General features: G+C 52.9%; 1 protein-coding gene across 1 annotated transcript; it reads right to left on the reverse strand.

Moving 5' to 3' along the window:
- Positions 1-2,019: 2,019 nt before the first annotated feature.
- On the reverse strand, positions 2,020-3,175 carry TEX19 (testis expressed 19). The gene has a single exon (XM_031469771.2). The coding sequence runs from the start codon at positions 3,073-3,075 to the stop codon at positions 2,020-2,022; it is 1,056 nt and encodes a 351-aa protein (XP_031325631.1). The 5' UTR covers positions 3,076-3,175.
- Positions 3,176-14,200: the final 11,025 nt, after the last annotated feature.

Here is a 14,200-nt window from a genome sequence, read left to right on the forward strand (position 1 = left end):
ATGCCCACTCCAGACATTTGATATAAATGAAATCACACACTCCGTGCTCTTTTGTAACCACAGCCTTCAATCTCTTACCACACTGTTTTCAAAATTCATCCGCGTTGCAGTATGTCCCAGAACATCATTCCTTTTCACGATCATTCTCCATCTTACAGAGAGATCACATTTTGTTTATCCATCATCGGCTGGTGGACATTTGGGTTGTTCCCACCTTTTGGCGACAGTGACTGATGCTGCTCTGAGCCTGTGCATACAGGTTTTTAGTTTACGTGGGTACACACCTGGAATAGAATTGCTGGGTCGTATGGTTGTCTTATGTTCCAGTTTTTGAGGACACATTTGATCTGATTTCACCTTCACTATAACCATGGGAGTTGATGTTTTCCCCGTTTTTAGGTGAGAAGAGCTGAGGAACCAGATACAGCTGCTTAGGAAAGAGGCAAAGAGGGGGGCCCTCCTGACCTCAGCATCCCTGCCGTACTGCAAAGCAGCCAGGTCATCTAAAAAAAAGTTTGCCTCAAACAAGGGTTTCCTGGAATAATGAATAAACAGACTATTTGACCTGGAGGGACAGAGACAGGAAAGGATGAGACCAGTCTGGGTTGATTGGAAGAAGAGCCAGGAGCACATTCGATCACAGACTCCATGGCAATAAACACCCACAGAACCATGAGGTTGTGTGGAGATGAGGCTTTGCCAATGGCTGCTGCATCAGTGCCTTCCCTCCACTTAACCCATGTAGGAAGTCTTCACGACTGAAGACCTGGAAACTCACTTCTGAAAGGTACGTAGAGAGATGCCCTCAAACTCCGGTGACAGGACAGACTGCCCCCATCAGTACCTAACGCAGCAGCGGCCACCCCCGCCCGGAGTGGACTCTTAGACCCGCATCCTGCACTGACAGGGACACAGCCCACTCTGGGATGGGGGGAGACTCTGCCAGCCGGGCGCCCCCCCCGCGGAGGGCTGCAGAAACCCCCAGACTGTCCATTTACGGGAAGGGAAGCAGCCGATGAAGAGCCGCGGCCCTGCCTACAGCACCCTCACTGGTGGCGAGAGCTCTGGAGTGTCCTTCTGCAGTGAGGTGCGCAGGGTGGCTGTTCCGCTGCGAAGCCCTGGCCCCTGCCCTGGCTCGGGAACGTTGTTAGCAATCTTTGCACATGGTTCTGCCTGTAGGTTTTTTTAAGAATCCGGGGCACATATTTAGATTCTTTAAAATCTCTATCTGCGGACACACTCTTGTTGTTCAAAGCATGGTACTTCGTTATTTTAAGCCTGTGTGTTTCTGTTTGTGGTTTATAAATCACGTGACAAACACCTGGGAAATGAACTCCCACCAGGAGCCAAAAACCTGATCAGAACCCTCATCTGGCCTGGGCCGCTCCAAGCTCTGTCCCCTGCTCCCCAGGGACTCAAACCGGTACAAGTGGCTCAACCCAGATACTGAGACGACAGAGCCAACCGCTGGCTGGGGATCAGGCAGCACAGGGCTTGATGCAAAACTCTTACTGCTTTATTTAATCAAAAACAAAAACATAACGGGAAGTCAACCCTCAAACTGCATGAAATGCCAACGTTTGAAAGCAGGTATTCTCCTGCCGCAAATACGGTTCCAGGGAGCCCCGAGACTGTCCTGCGTGGTCCTGGGAGAGTGTATCCCCCCACAACATCTCTCCACAAGTCCCAGGCAGGGCTGGCGTGCAGAGCGGCACGCTGCCTTCTGCCTCACACTCTGGGCAGCAGCTATTCGCACCAGCAGGTCCTTGTCAGCATCCTGTCCTACCTCCATGACAGTCCCTGGGCAAAAGCTTCTCTCTCAATGTTGGCTTTGTGTTGCTTTCTGCTGAGGTCACAGCAATTCCCGTTTCTCAGTCTCCCGGCCACTCACCACTCTTCCCCCACGGCCCCCCGTCCCCATCCTCTGCCACTTGCTACCCTGGCAGGTCTGCCAGTCCTTCCCAGCCTCTGGTGTCCTGGGGAAGCCAGGACAGCGGTGACCACTCGGGCCTCAGTCCCTCAGTTCTGGGGCCCTGGGCCGAAGGGCTGGAAACACGGCAGCTCCCCCGGGGCTGAGGCTCCCGGGACGGCCAGGCCCTCCCCAGGCCCTCTGGGCCCGCTGGGGCCCGGGTCCCCTCCTCGGCTGGAGGGCTGTGGCCCAGGTGCCGAGTCCCCCTCCTCTGCCTCCCTTTGGGCCCAGGGTGAAAAAGAGAGGATGGAGAATCCCCTTTTAAGCAGGGCCGAGTCTGCAGGGACCAGCTCTTCATTCCCCGCCGGAGGAGAGGATTCCAGAATACTGAGCTGCCACCGGTGCAGGTCCTGCACCTGGGGTGCGTCTTGAAGTCTCACCACCCACAGCTCGTTGGGCTCCAGCACCAGCTTCCAACGCTGGCCTGGGGTCCTCAGGGCCCGTGTCGGCTTCATCTTGCGGAAGTAGATGGCATCGTAGAAGCCCACCATACAGATGACCTGCAGGCCCAGCAACCAGGCCTCGGCCTCAGCAGGGTCCACGGCCTGGGTGGTGCCCAGCTCCAGGACCATGGGCGCCCCTGGGGGCAGGTCCACTCTGAGAAACCCCTGCCAGGGAAGAGAGGAGCATGGCCAGTGCGAGCAGGTCGGAAGCCTCCCAAGTCTCCAGGGGAGGCCCTGGACCCAGTCAGCGTCCTCGGGACCCAGGCCCAGGGGCACCGCGTTCTGAGGCTCCAGCTCGGTGGGCACGAAGTAATGGTCCAGGCCCACCTCCTCGTACCCCACAGGGCCTGCCCCCAGGGGGTCCGGCCCCCAGGCCACAGCCCCGCCCTGGGCAGGCCCCCCTTGGGCCTGCCCCCAGCCGGGCCCCACCCCCGGGGATGCCCCCAGCTCAGACCCCGCCCCCGTGTGCACCACCAGCTCAGGGTTCCAGTCTTCATCTTCCCAGTCCTCCTCCTCCAAAAACTCTTTAAAGTCCAGAAAGGCAGCCTTGAAGCAAGCGAAGCAAACCCTCAGCTGGTCGCCATGTTGAAGCTGATACACCCAGGACGCGTGCAGGTAGGACATGCCCTCCGCCTCATGCCGCAGGCTGACCGGGGCGCACATGGCCACGCTGCCGGCCTCCGACGAGCTGGGCGGCCGGAGCAGGACTCGCTGGGATCCTAGCTGCTCTGGCCCACAGGTGGGCGCACGGCGCGGTGCGGGGCCCGGGGGGGGGTGGGGGGGCGGGACAGGCGAACAAGGAGGGAAAGGTGAGGAGGTGGGGGAGATAGGGGTTCCTGGTGCGGGGATTTGGGGGTGGGGGGGAATCGGGTCCCGACTCAACAGGGACCTGCAGAGGGTGGGAGGGAGGGAGGAACGTGCAGAACTTTCTTCAGCCGACGCAACTGCCTGATCTCTGGGGAGCTGCAAAGGAAAGCAAGTGAGGTGAGGGCCCCCAGGCAGGCAGGGTGGGGCAGACCCCGCAGGGTCGAGCAGGCTGCGGGGCTCCGGGGGTGGGGCTGTGGGCTCAGACTTGGCCCTTCAAGCTCTGCCTCTGCTCAGATGAGCTGTCCTGGGGCCTGTGGGTCACACGGCCCCTCCACCACCCAACTCCCCACCCCCGACCCCAGGGACCCCACACCCAGTCAGCCTTGCCTGAGGGAACCTGACAGAACCTGTGGGAACCTGACAGAACCTAAGAGAACCTGACTGAACCTCAGAGAACCTGACAGAACCTGAGGGAACCTGACAGAACCTGACAGAACATCAGAGAACCTGACAGAACCTGCAGGAACCTGACAGAACCTGAGGGAACCTGACTGAACCTCCCAGAACCTGACAGAACCTGAGAGAACCGGACAGAACCTGTGGGAACCTGACAGAACCTAAGGGAAACTGACTGAACCTCCCAGAACCTGACAGAACCTGAGGGAACCTGACAGAACCTATGAGAACATGACAGAACTTGCAGGAACCTGACAGAACCTGCAGGAACCTGACAGAACCAGATGGAACCTGACAGAACCTGAGGGAACCTGACAGAACCTGTGGGAACCTGACAGAACCTGACAGAACATCAGAGAACCTGACTGCCAGAGAACCTGACAGAACCGAGGGAACCTGATAGAACCTGCGGGAACCTGAGGGAACCTGACTGAACCTGCGGGAACCTGACAGAACGTAAGAGAACCTGACAGAACCTGTGGGAACCTGACTGAACCTCAGAGAACCTGACAGAACCTGAGGGAACCAGACAGAACCTGTGGGAACCTGACAGAACCTAAGAGAACCTGACAGAACCTGTGGGAACCTGACAGAACCTAAGAGAACCTGACAGAACCTGAGGGAACCTGACAGAACCTGTGGGAACCTGACAGAACCTAAGAGAACCTGACAGAACCTGTGGGAACCTGAAAGAACCTAAGAGAACCTGACAGAACCTGAGGGAAACTGACAGAACTGTGGGAACCTGACAGAACCTAAGAGAACCTGACTAAACCTCAGAGAACCTGCGGGAACCTGACAGAACCTGTGGGAACCTGACAGAACCTAAGAGAACCTAACAGAACCTGTGGGAACCTGACTGAACCTCAGAAAACCTGACAGAACCTGAGGGAACCAGACAAAACCTGTGGGAACCTGACAGAACCTAAGAGAATGTGACAGAACCTGCAGGAACTTGACAGAGCCTGAGGGAACCTGACTGAACCTGCGGGAACCTGACAGAACGTAAGAGAACCTGACAGAACCTGTGGGAACCTGACAGAACCTAAGAGAACCTGACAGAACCTGTGGGAACCTGACAGAACCTGAGGGAACCAGACAAAACCTGTGGGAACCTGACAGAACCTAAGAGAATGTGACAGAACCTGCAGGAACTTGACAGAGCCTGAGGGAACCTGACTGAACCTGCGGGAACCTGACAGAACGTAAGAGAACCTGTGGGAACCTGACAGAACCTAAGGGAACCTGACTGAACCTCAGAGAACCTGACAGAACCTGAGGGAACCTGACAGAACCTGTGGGAACCTGACAGAACCTAAGAGAACCTGACAGAACCTGTGGGAACCTGACAGAACCTAAGAGAACCTGACAGAACCTGTGGGAACCTGACTGAACCTCAGAGAACCTGACAGAACCTGAGGGAACCAGACAGAACCTGAGGGAACCTGACAGAACCTGTGGGAACCTGACAGAACCTGACAGAACATCAGAGAACCTGACTGCCAGAGAACCTGACAGAACCGAGGGAACCTGATAGAACCTGCGGGAACCTGACAGAACCTGACAGAACATCAGAGAACCTGACAGAACCTGTGGGAACCTGACAGAACATCTGGGAACCTGACTGAACCTCAGAGAACCTGACAGAACCTGTGGGAACCTGACAGAACCTAAGAGAACCTGACTGAACCTGCGGGAACCTGACAGAACCGGAAGGAAGCTGACAGTACCTGAGGGAACCTGACAGAACCAGAAGGAACCTGACAGAACCGGAAGGAAGCTGACAGTACCTGAGGGAAGCTGACAGAACCTGAGGGAACCTGACAGAACCTGAGGGAACCTGACAGAACCAGAAGGAACCTGACAGAACCAGAAGGAAGCTGACAGTACCTGAGGGAAGCTGACAGAACCTGAGGGAACCTGACAGAACCTGAGGGAAGCTGACAGAACCTGAGGGAACCTGACAGAACCTGTCAGAACCACCCCCACTGGAGATGACCCATCAGGCTGAGGCCTCGTTGCACCACGTCGGCTCTTCAGCCTCCAAGCCCCACACTCCTCCAGCCCGTGAGCCCCAGACCCGCTCCTCAGTCCCAGGGGCTCTCACCGGGCCGGGTGCTTCCCTCCTGAGGGTGCCCCCGGGAAAAGGAGGGCACAGAGCCCACCTGGGAATATAAAGGGCCATTTCCCATGGTGCTCCGGGCTCATCTGCATTTCTCCCATGAGCCTTGGCCTCCAGGAAATGAAACTGCTGAGTCATCCCCCCTCCCCCAGGGGAGCCTGAGCAGCCCCCAGGGGGGCGGGCCTGTCCCCCAGCCCCAGCCCCAGTGTCATCACCCTGTGATGTCTGCTCCTCTGAGAAAACGCTTCTCATCGCCCTTCCAATCTACAGGTGCCTGAGCCTGTGCGCCTGACAGTCTCTCTGCGGTCACTGTCCCTTCGTGGGCCCCAGGTGACCTGCCTGGTCATGGGTCCTGTCCTCCTGGGTCTGAGTGGATTCCTTCTTTGTGTCTCTTGATTACAGTTTCTTTATGAATTTCAGAAATGGATCGATTGCCAATTATTTACACTTTAAGGGTGAAATTTCTGTCTCTTTGGCTCTTTTCACTTTTAAAATAAAGTCTCCTTAAATGCACACTTTTTTGAAAATACATTTGAAGCACATTTTTTTGTGATTCAACTTTTCAGTTTGTTTATAGAGTGTGCAGATATGGTCAAATGTGTCCATCTCTTTTTTGAGAAAATAATTTTTTGGTTTTGGTAAAGAGCATCTTCAGGTCCCCAAGACCACAATGTTAGTTTCTTGTATTTTCATATTATTCTTCCATGTTTTTTGTTTCCCTTGCTTCTTACTTTTTAATTTGAATGTAAGTTGCTTTTGTAAAAAATATAATACAAGAGAATAGATACAGATATTCCTCACTTCTTGAAAGTTCGCCACTCCTTTTTTTATGAAAGATCTGCATTAGTACCTGTTTTCCCTAGCCAAGGAAATCTGAAGACGTTTTTTGCTTTCACACACATCCATCATCTACACATACCTACACGCTCATGCACGTGTACTGACTCCAAGCAGACGGGCGCTGCTCCCTCCCGCTCATCTTGAAGAAGGAAACCCCCACACTGTGAACCGTGGCTGCAGCTGGGAGCCCTGGGGCCCCTGGCCCTCACCTGCCGGGCAGTGACTCGGACCACGACGTCCCCTCTCCCCCAGTGCCCCAGCTCTTCCAAACCACCCCTGGGCAGCCACCTGTCCTTTTGAGTGGTAGCCTCTTTACTGGACCCCATCGCCATGCAATTTAGCGATGCAATTGGAAACGAGCTCCCCTGGGGAAAAGCGTGGATGCCACACGTAGTGACGCTCGTTACGTGGGGAACAAGCCTTTCACCGGCGCATTTAATTTACGTAGAGGTCCAGCTGCAGTGACACGGGGCGGTTGGATTCCAGAGCCCATTCAGACCGCTCCTCCGGGACCGGCAGCCCACCCCACCAACCATCACCCGCTCGTGGGACAGATACTTGCGGGGGGCCTGTCCTGAGTGGGGAGCTCAGGGCAGAAAGGGGACATTTCCTGCCCTGTGGGCTCCATTTCCGTGAGGAGGGACTAGCAGTAACCTCCTCAGTGGAGAAGCACCTTAACTTCAGAGGGCGGCGGCGTGGAGGGGTTGGCCCTTGCTGGCCTGTCCCTGCAGAGGGTGGCACGTGGCAGGCCCTCCATGAGGAGGCCGATCAGCATCACGTTATCCCACATGGAGCCTCCTGTGTGCCACCCAGAGCCGGAGATGGGCAAGGGGCCAGTTTGGAGAAGACGTCCTTTGAGGTCAAACCTCTGACCGGTGGCAGCTGGAGGCAGAAACCGTGACTGGAGGAGAGTTGGGAGGTGGATGGGAAAGAGGCCAACGAAGACCAGCGCATCAGAACAGACGGGGAAACACAGGCAGCTGAACTATTTGATTCTAGAAACTTCTAATGGTAAGATGGAAACAACTGAAGATTGCACTTAGGTGCATATGATATGAAAATGGAGATCCAAGATTCTTGCTTTTACTTGAGATTTATTATGATTCAAAATGTAATGTCCCTATAGAACGTGTGCCTCTAAGGGAAATCGGAAGATGGTGCTGGAGGCCCCCCTCGTGTGTGACCCCAACTATCCCCCATGAGGGTTCAGAGACAGAAACCTGGGGCTCTGGGAGTGACTTTACAGTAAACCCATGAACCTGCCTCATTTGTATGGCTTCCCTGGAGTCCTCAGTTGGTCAGAGAATCATTATTTGTTCTTGTCTTCACGGCTTTCTGCTCCTTTTGGAGGCACAACTCTAACTTCATAGGGCAAGTCAGTAAAAAAGTAGAAAATCGACAGACAGGCGACTTTTCAGAGCTCATCTTCCTCCGGGGCGACGGGGACACCCGCCCACCGGGCCCCGCGGGCGCTGCCCCCCGCGGAAGCAGCGGCTTCCTTTGCGTCGACAGGCAGGTCTCTCTGCGGAGCTCTCGGTAGTGAATTTATGCAAGAAGGATATTAAAGTGTTCATGTCCTTCTTTACTGCCCGTGAGGAGGGATGAGGGGGGAAGCCAATAAAAATGCGGTCGCATCTGCTGCTGCTCTCAGCGCAGCTGCGGGGACTGGCGCTGAGGGCTGGATGTTGTGATACAAGAGCAGCAACGTAAATGTCTGCTGAAGAGCCAAGTACTTGGACTCCGCCAGCATACGCAATGGCCCTCACTCGTCTTGATTGCTACAACAGTTCTCAAGAAGGTTCTATCTGGTGAGTCACTTGATGGTCTAAACACACTTCTCTTTCTTGCCAGGGCTTGACTCCAGCTGGGTCCGCTGCCCGCAGGTCCCAGCCCGCGGGGGCTTTGTGGGTTGGGTGGTTTCTCGGGCCCAGCTGGCCGTGCTTAGGTCGGGTTCCCGGACGCGTTGGCGGAGCCTGTGGCTCGCAGGCGCCGGTCCAGGCCAGCTCTGAACCTGTCCAGTGGATGCAGATGCGGTGCCCAGGAACACTGCGGGTGGGTGACGCTTTGACGGCTATCCTGAGGGATGGAGGTCACCAAACCAGCGAAGGAACAGGAATGTGTCCACCCCGCAAACATCTCTGGAATGTCCTCTAAGCCTCAGGAGCAGAGAAGGGCCAGGAGGGTGAGATGGTAACTTCTGCTGTAGTGTGAAGGCGCCGGTGCTCGAAGGGCACGTGGCGAGGCTTCGGTCTCCTTCCTCCCAGGTCTCAGCGGTGTTTGCGGGACCCTGACTCCACCTGGGCAGCCCCTGTCCTGGAGCCTTCCAATCTGTCAGCCTCGTCTCCACTGGTCCTCCCCCTCCCCCTTCTCCCTTTTCCTCTGCAAGAGCATGTGTCCCAGGCCCACAGGGTGGACTTTGGACCATGGGCAGGCTGGGGGCCAGGTCAGGGCCTTGCTGGCCTCTGGATCCCAAGGGAGAATTCTGATATCACTGGCGTGGGGTGAACATAAGTTTTCTTTTGCTTAGTAACAAATTACCAAACTGACTGACTTAAAGCAATACATTCATCTTCTCAGCGTTAGGAGTTGGGATGCACCCTGACTGGGCCTCCTGCTCAAGGGTCTCCCACAGCTGCACCCAAAGTGTTGGCCAAGCTGCACTCACAGCTGGCAGAATTCACTTCCTTGGGGTTGCAGGACTAGTGGCTTTGGCTTTACTAGCTGTCAGCTGGACGCACATTCACAGCATGGCTGCGTCCCTTTTCAAGGCCAGCAGGAGCGACAAGAGCTGGCCAGGAGTCTTCTGTAAGTTTGTGATATGTCATTGCAGGGGGGACACTCTGCCACACGGTGTAACCTCATTAAGGCAGTGACATCTGCCACCTTCTCTACTCCTATTGGTTGGAAGCAAATCACAGGCTCCACCCCCAGTCATGGGGAGGGTGTACTGACAGGGGGTCACCTTGGGTGTGTCTGTCACAGGCTACGATGTGGCCACTGGGACTCGTCAAAGCTCCCAAGGAAGCTTTAACATCAAGCAAAACTCGGGAGCCACTTATCCGAGGACTCCCGCTGCGGTCTAATTCTACAGGCAGCTTGTCTCCTTCCTGCAGGCACTGCCCAGTCCACATCCAGCCACTGACTGGGGACCCCGACCCAGATCCCTTCATTCTGGGAGGCTCTTCAGACATCTGGGGGAGACACTGCTGGTGCACCTGCACATATCTGCTCAGTTTGGAAAGAAAGATTGAATTACTTGACTAATGCAGCAAATCATTGCAAAAGCTGTCCATCTACATGTTTGTATTATTAATAAAAGCAACTTCTGTTTAAATTGCATTTTGCATAAAAATGGAAGGAGGGTATAGACTGAATTGGTTCCTCCAAAATTCCTATGTGAAACCCTAACCCCCACTATGACTGTATCTGGAATAGGATTTTTAGGAGGTAATTAACGGTTAAATGAAGTCTCAGAGAGGGACCCTAATCAGGAAGGCCTGTGCCTTACAAGAAGCTGGAGGAGAGAGCACCCTCTGTCTGTCATGTGATGACACAGCGGGAAGGCAGCCGTCTCGGTCAGGGGGAGAGCTCTCACCAGAACCTGACCACACTGCACCCTGACCCAGGGTTCACAGTCTCCAGAACTGTGAGAAAATAAGTTTCTGCTGTTTAAGCTACTCAGTCTGGTAATTTCTCATGGCAGCCGCAGCTGAGTAACACAGGAAGCCAACAAACAAAAGTGTTAGAGAAGAAGATGGAGGAAACTGACATCACGGCCTTGGGTTGTAGGGTGTACTTTAAAAGACCAAAAGTTTTTATAAAGAAATGATTAACATATTTGCTTATATGTAAAAGACTCTTAACAAGTCTTTGTTTTGAAAAGCGTCTGTTACCCACATAAATACAGTCAACTGATCTTTGACAAAGAGGCAAAGGCAATATAATAGAGAAAAGATAGTCTTTTCAATGAATGGTGCTGGAAGTAATGGCCATCCACATACAAAAATATGAATCTATTCACAGATCCTGCACAAAACATTAATGCAAAATAGATAATAGACCTAAATGTAAAATGCAAAACTGTAAAACTTCTAGTAGACAACAGGATAAAATCTGGATGACCTTGGATATGGCAATATTTATATCTTTTTAAATACAAAAAGTCTCACTTTATCAAAGAGATAATTGATAGCTGGACTTAACTAAAAATAAAACCTTCTGCTTTGCAAAAGACACTGTCTAGAGAATGAGAAGACAAACCACAGACAGGGAGAAAACATTTGCAAAAGACACATCTGATGAAGAACTGTTAGCCAGAATGTATGAAGAACTCTAAAAACTTAGCAATAAGAAAATAAACCACCTGACTTTAAAAATAGGAAAAAGACCTGGACAGACACCGCACCAAGGAAGGTATACAGATGGCAAATAAGCATATGAAAAGATGCTCCACATCGTATGTCATTATGGACTTGCAAATTAAAAGAATACCATTACATACCTCTCAGAAAGGCCAAAATCCACAACACGGAGAACACCGAGCAACAGGGACCCCTTGATCATTGCTGGTGGGAAAGCAAAAGGGTACAGCCACTCTGGAAGACAGTTTGATGGCTTCTCACAAAACTAAGCATACTCTTACCAAGTGATAGAGAAATCACACTCCTTGGTATTTACCTAATTAGTTGAAAACTGATGTCCACACAAAAACCTGCACATGAATGTTTGTAACAGCTTTATTCATCATTGCCCAAACTTGGAAGCAGCCAAGATAGATGTCTTTCCTTAAGCGAATGGATAAATTGTGGTCCATCCAAACAATGGAATATTCAGCCCTAAAAAGAAATGAGTTTTCAAGCCATGAAAAGACATGGAGGTAACTTAAATGCATATGACTAAGTGAGGGAAGCCAACTTGAAAAGGCTACATATTGTATGATTCCAAATACACGATATTCTGAAAAAGGCAAAACTGTGGAGGAAAAAAAAAATCAATGGTTGCCAGAAGGATGAATAGGGAACACAGAGGATTTTATTTAGGGCAGTGAAACTACTGTGTAAGTCATTGTAACGGTGGATATGTGTCATTAGACTCTTGTTACAATGCATAGAATGTAGGACATTACAAGTGAACCCTGCAGTAACCCAGGGACATTGGGTGATCATAGGTTCGCTGATTGTTACAAATGTACCACTCTGGTGCAGACTTCGATACTTAAGGAGGCTGTGCCTGTGTGGGGCAGGGGAAATAGAGGAACTCTCTGTACTTTCAGCTGAATTTTGCTGTGAACACAAAACTGCTCTAAAAATAGTGCCTCTTTTCAAAAAAAGGGTCCATTTAAGGAGCCCTTATTTTAAAAGCGAAAAGAAGAGCCAAAGAGACAGAAATTTCACCCTTAAAGTGTAAATAATTGGCGATCGATCCATTTCTGAAATTCATAAAGAAACTGTAATCAAGAGACACAAAGAAGGAATCCACTCAGACCCAGGAGGACAGGACCCATGACCAGGCAGGTCACCTGGGGCCCACGAAGGGACAGTGACCGCAGAGAGACTGTCAGGCGCACAGGCTCAGGCACCTGTAGATTGGAAGGGCGATGAGAAGCGTTTTCTCAGAGGAGCAGACATCACAGGGTGATGACACTGGGGCTGGGGCTGGGGGACAGGCCCGCCCCCCTGGGGGCTGCTCAGGCTCCCCTGGGGGAGGGGGGATGACTCAGCAGTTTCATTTCCTGGAGGCCAAGGCTCATGGGAGAAATGCAGATGAGCCCGGAGCACCATGGGAAATGGCCCTTTATATTCCCAGGTGGGCTCTGTGCCCTCCTTTTCCCGGGGGCACCCTCAGGAGGGAAGCACCCGGCCCGGTGAGAGCCCCTGGGACTGAGGAGCGGGTCTGGGGCTCACGGGCTGGAGGAGTGTGGGGCTTGGAGGCTGAAGAGCCGACGTGGTGCAACGAGGCCTCAGCCTGATGGGTCATCTCCAGTGGGGGTGGTTCTGACAGGTTCTGTCAGGTTCCCTCAGGTTCTGTCAGCTTCCTTCCGATTCTGTCTGGTTCCCTCAGGTTCTGTCAGGTTCCTTCCAGTTCTGTCAGGTTCCCTCAGGTTCTGTCAGGTTCCTTCCAGTTCTGTCAGGTTCCCTCAGGTTCTGTCAGGTTCCTTCCGGTTCTGTCAGTTTCCCTCAGGTTCTGTCAGTTTCCCGCAGGTTCTGTCACATTCTCTTAGGTTCAGTCAGGTTCTCTTACGTTCTGTCAGGTTCCCTCAGTTTCTGTCAGGTTCCCACAGGTTCTGTCTGGTTCCCTCAGGTTCTGTCAGGTTCTCTGAGGTTCAGTCAGGTTCCCACAGGTTCTGTCAGGTTCTCTGAGGTTCAGTCAGGTTCCCACAGGTTCTGTCAGGTTCCCGCAGGTTCTGTCACATTCTCTTAGGTTCTGTCAGGTTCTTTTACGTTCTGTCAGGTTCCCTCAGGTTCTGTCAGGTTCCCGCAGGTTCTGTCAGGTTCTCTTAGGTTCTGTCAGGTTCCCACAGGTTCTGTCAGGTTCTCTTAGGTTCTGTCAGATTCCCACAGGTTCTGTCTGGTTCCCTCATGTTCTTTCAGGTTCCCGCAGGTTCAGTCAGGTTCCCACAGGTTCTGTCAGGTTCTCTTACGTTCTGTCAGGTTCCCTCAGGTTCTGTCAGGTTCCCGCAGGTTCAGTCAGGTTCTCTTAGGTTCTGTCAGGTTCCCACAGGTTCTGTCTGGTTCCCTCAGGTCCTGTCAGGTTCTCTGAGGTTCAGTCAGGTTCCCACAGGTTCTGTCACATTCTCTGAGGTTCAGTCAGGTTCCCACAGGTACTGTCAGGTTCTCTTACGTTCTGTCAGGTTCCCGCAGGTTCAGTCAGGTTCCCTCAGGTTCTGTCAGGTTCCCACAGGTTCTGTCACATTCTCTTAGGTTCTGTCATGTTCCCACAGGTTCTGTCAGGTTCCCGCAGGTACTGTCAGGTTCTCTGATGTTCTGTCAGGTTCTGTCAGGTTCCCACAGGTTCTGTCAGGTTCCCTCAGGTTCTGTCTGGTTCCCTCAGGTTCTGTCAGGTTCTCTGAGGTTCAGTCAGGTTCCCACAAGTTCTGTCAGGTTCTCTTAGGTTCTGTCAGGTTCCCACAGGTTCTGTCAGGTTCTGTCAGGTTCTCTTAGGTTCTGTCAGGTTCCCACAGGTTCTGTCAGGTTCTCTTAGGTTCTGTCAGGTTCCCACAGGTTCTGTCTGGTTCCCTCAGGTTCTGTCAGGTTCTCTGAGGTTCAGTCAGGTTCCCACAGGTTCTGTCAGGTTCTCTTACGTTCTGTCAGGTTCCCGCAGGTTCAGTCAGGTTCCCTCAGGCTCTGTCAGGTTCCCGCAGGTTCAGTCAGGTTCTCTTAGGTTCTGTCAGGTTCCCACAGGTTTTGTCTGGTTCCCTCAGGTTCTGTCAGGTTTTCTGAGGTTCAGTCAGGTTCCCACAGGTTCTGTTAGGTTCTCTTAGGTTCTGTCAGGTTCCCACAGGTTCTGTCAGGTTCCCGCAGGTTCTGTCAGGTTCTCTGAGGTTCTGTCAGGTTCCCGCAGGTT

This window comes from Camelus dromedarius, chromosome 16, assembly GCF_036321535.1.
Source record: "Camelus dromedarius isolate mCamDro1 chromosome 16, mCamDro1.pat, whole genome shotgun sequence".
NCBI lineage: Eukaryota > Metazoa > Chordata > Mammalia > Artiodactyla > Camelidae > Camelus > Camelus dromedarius.

Excerpts from the sequence above, each read along its gene's own strand:
- TEX19 (XM_031469771.2), bottom strand. The coding sequence starts at position 3,075 with ATGTGCGCCCCGGTCAGCCTGCGGCATGAGGCGGAGGGCATGTCCTAC.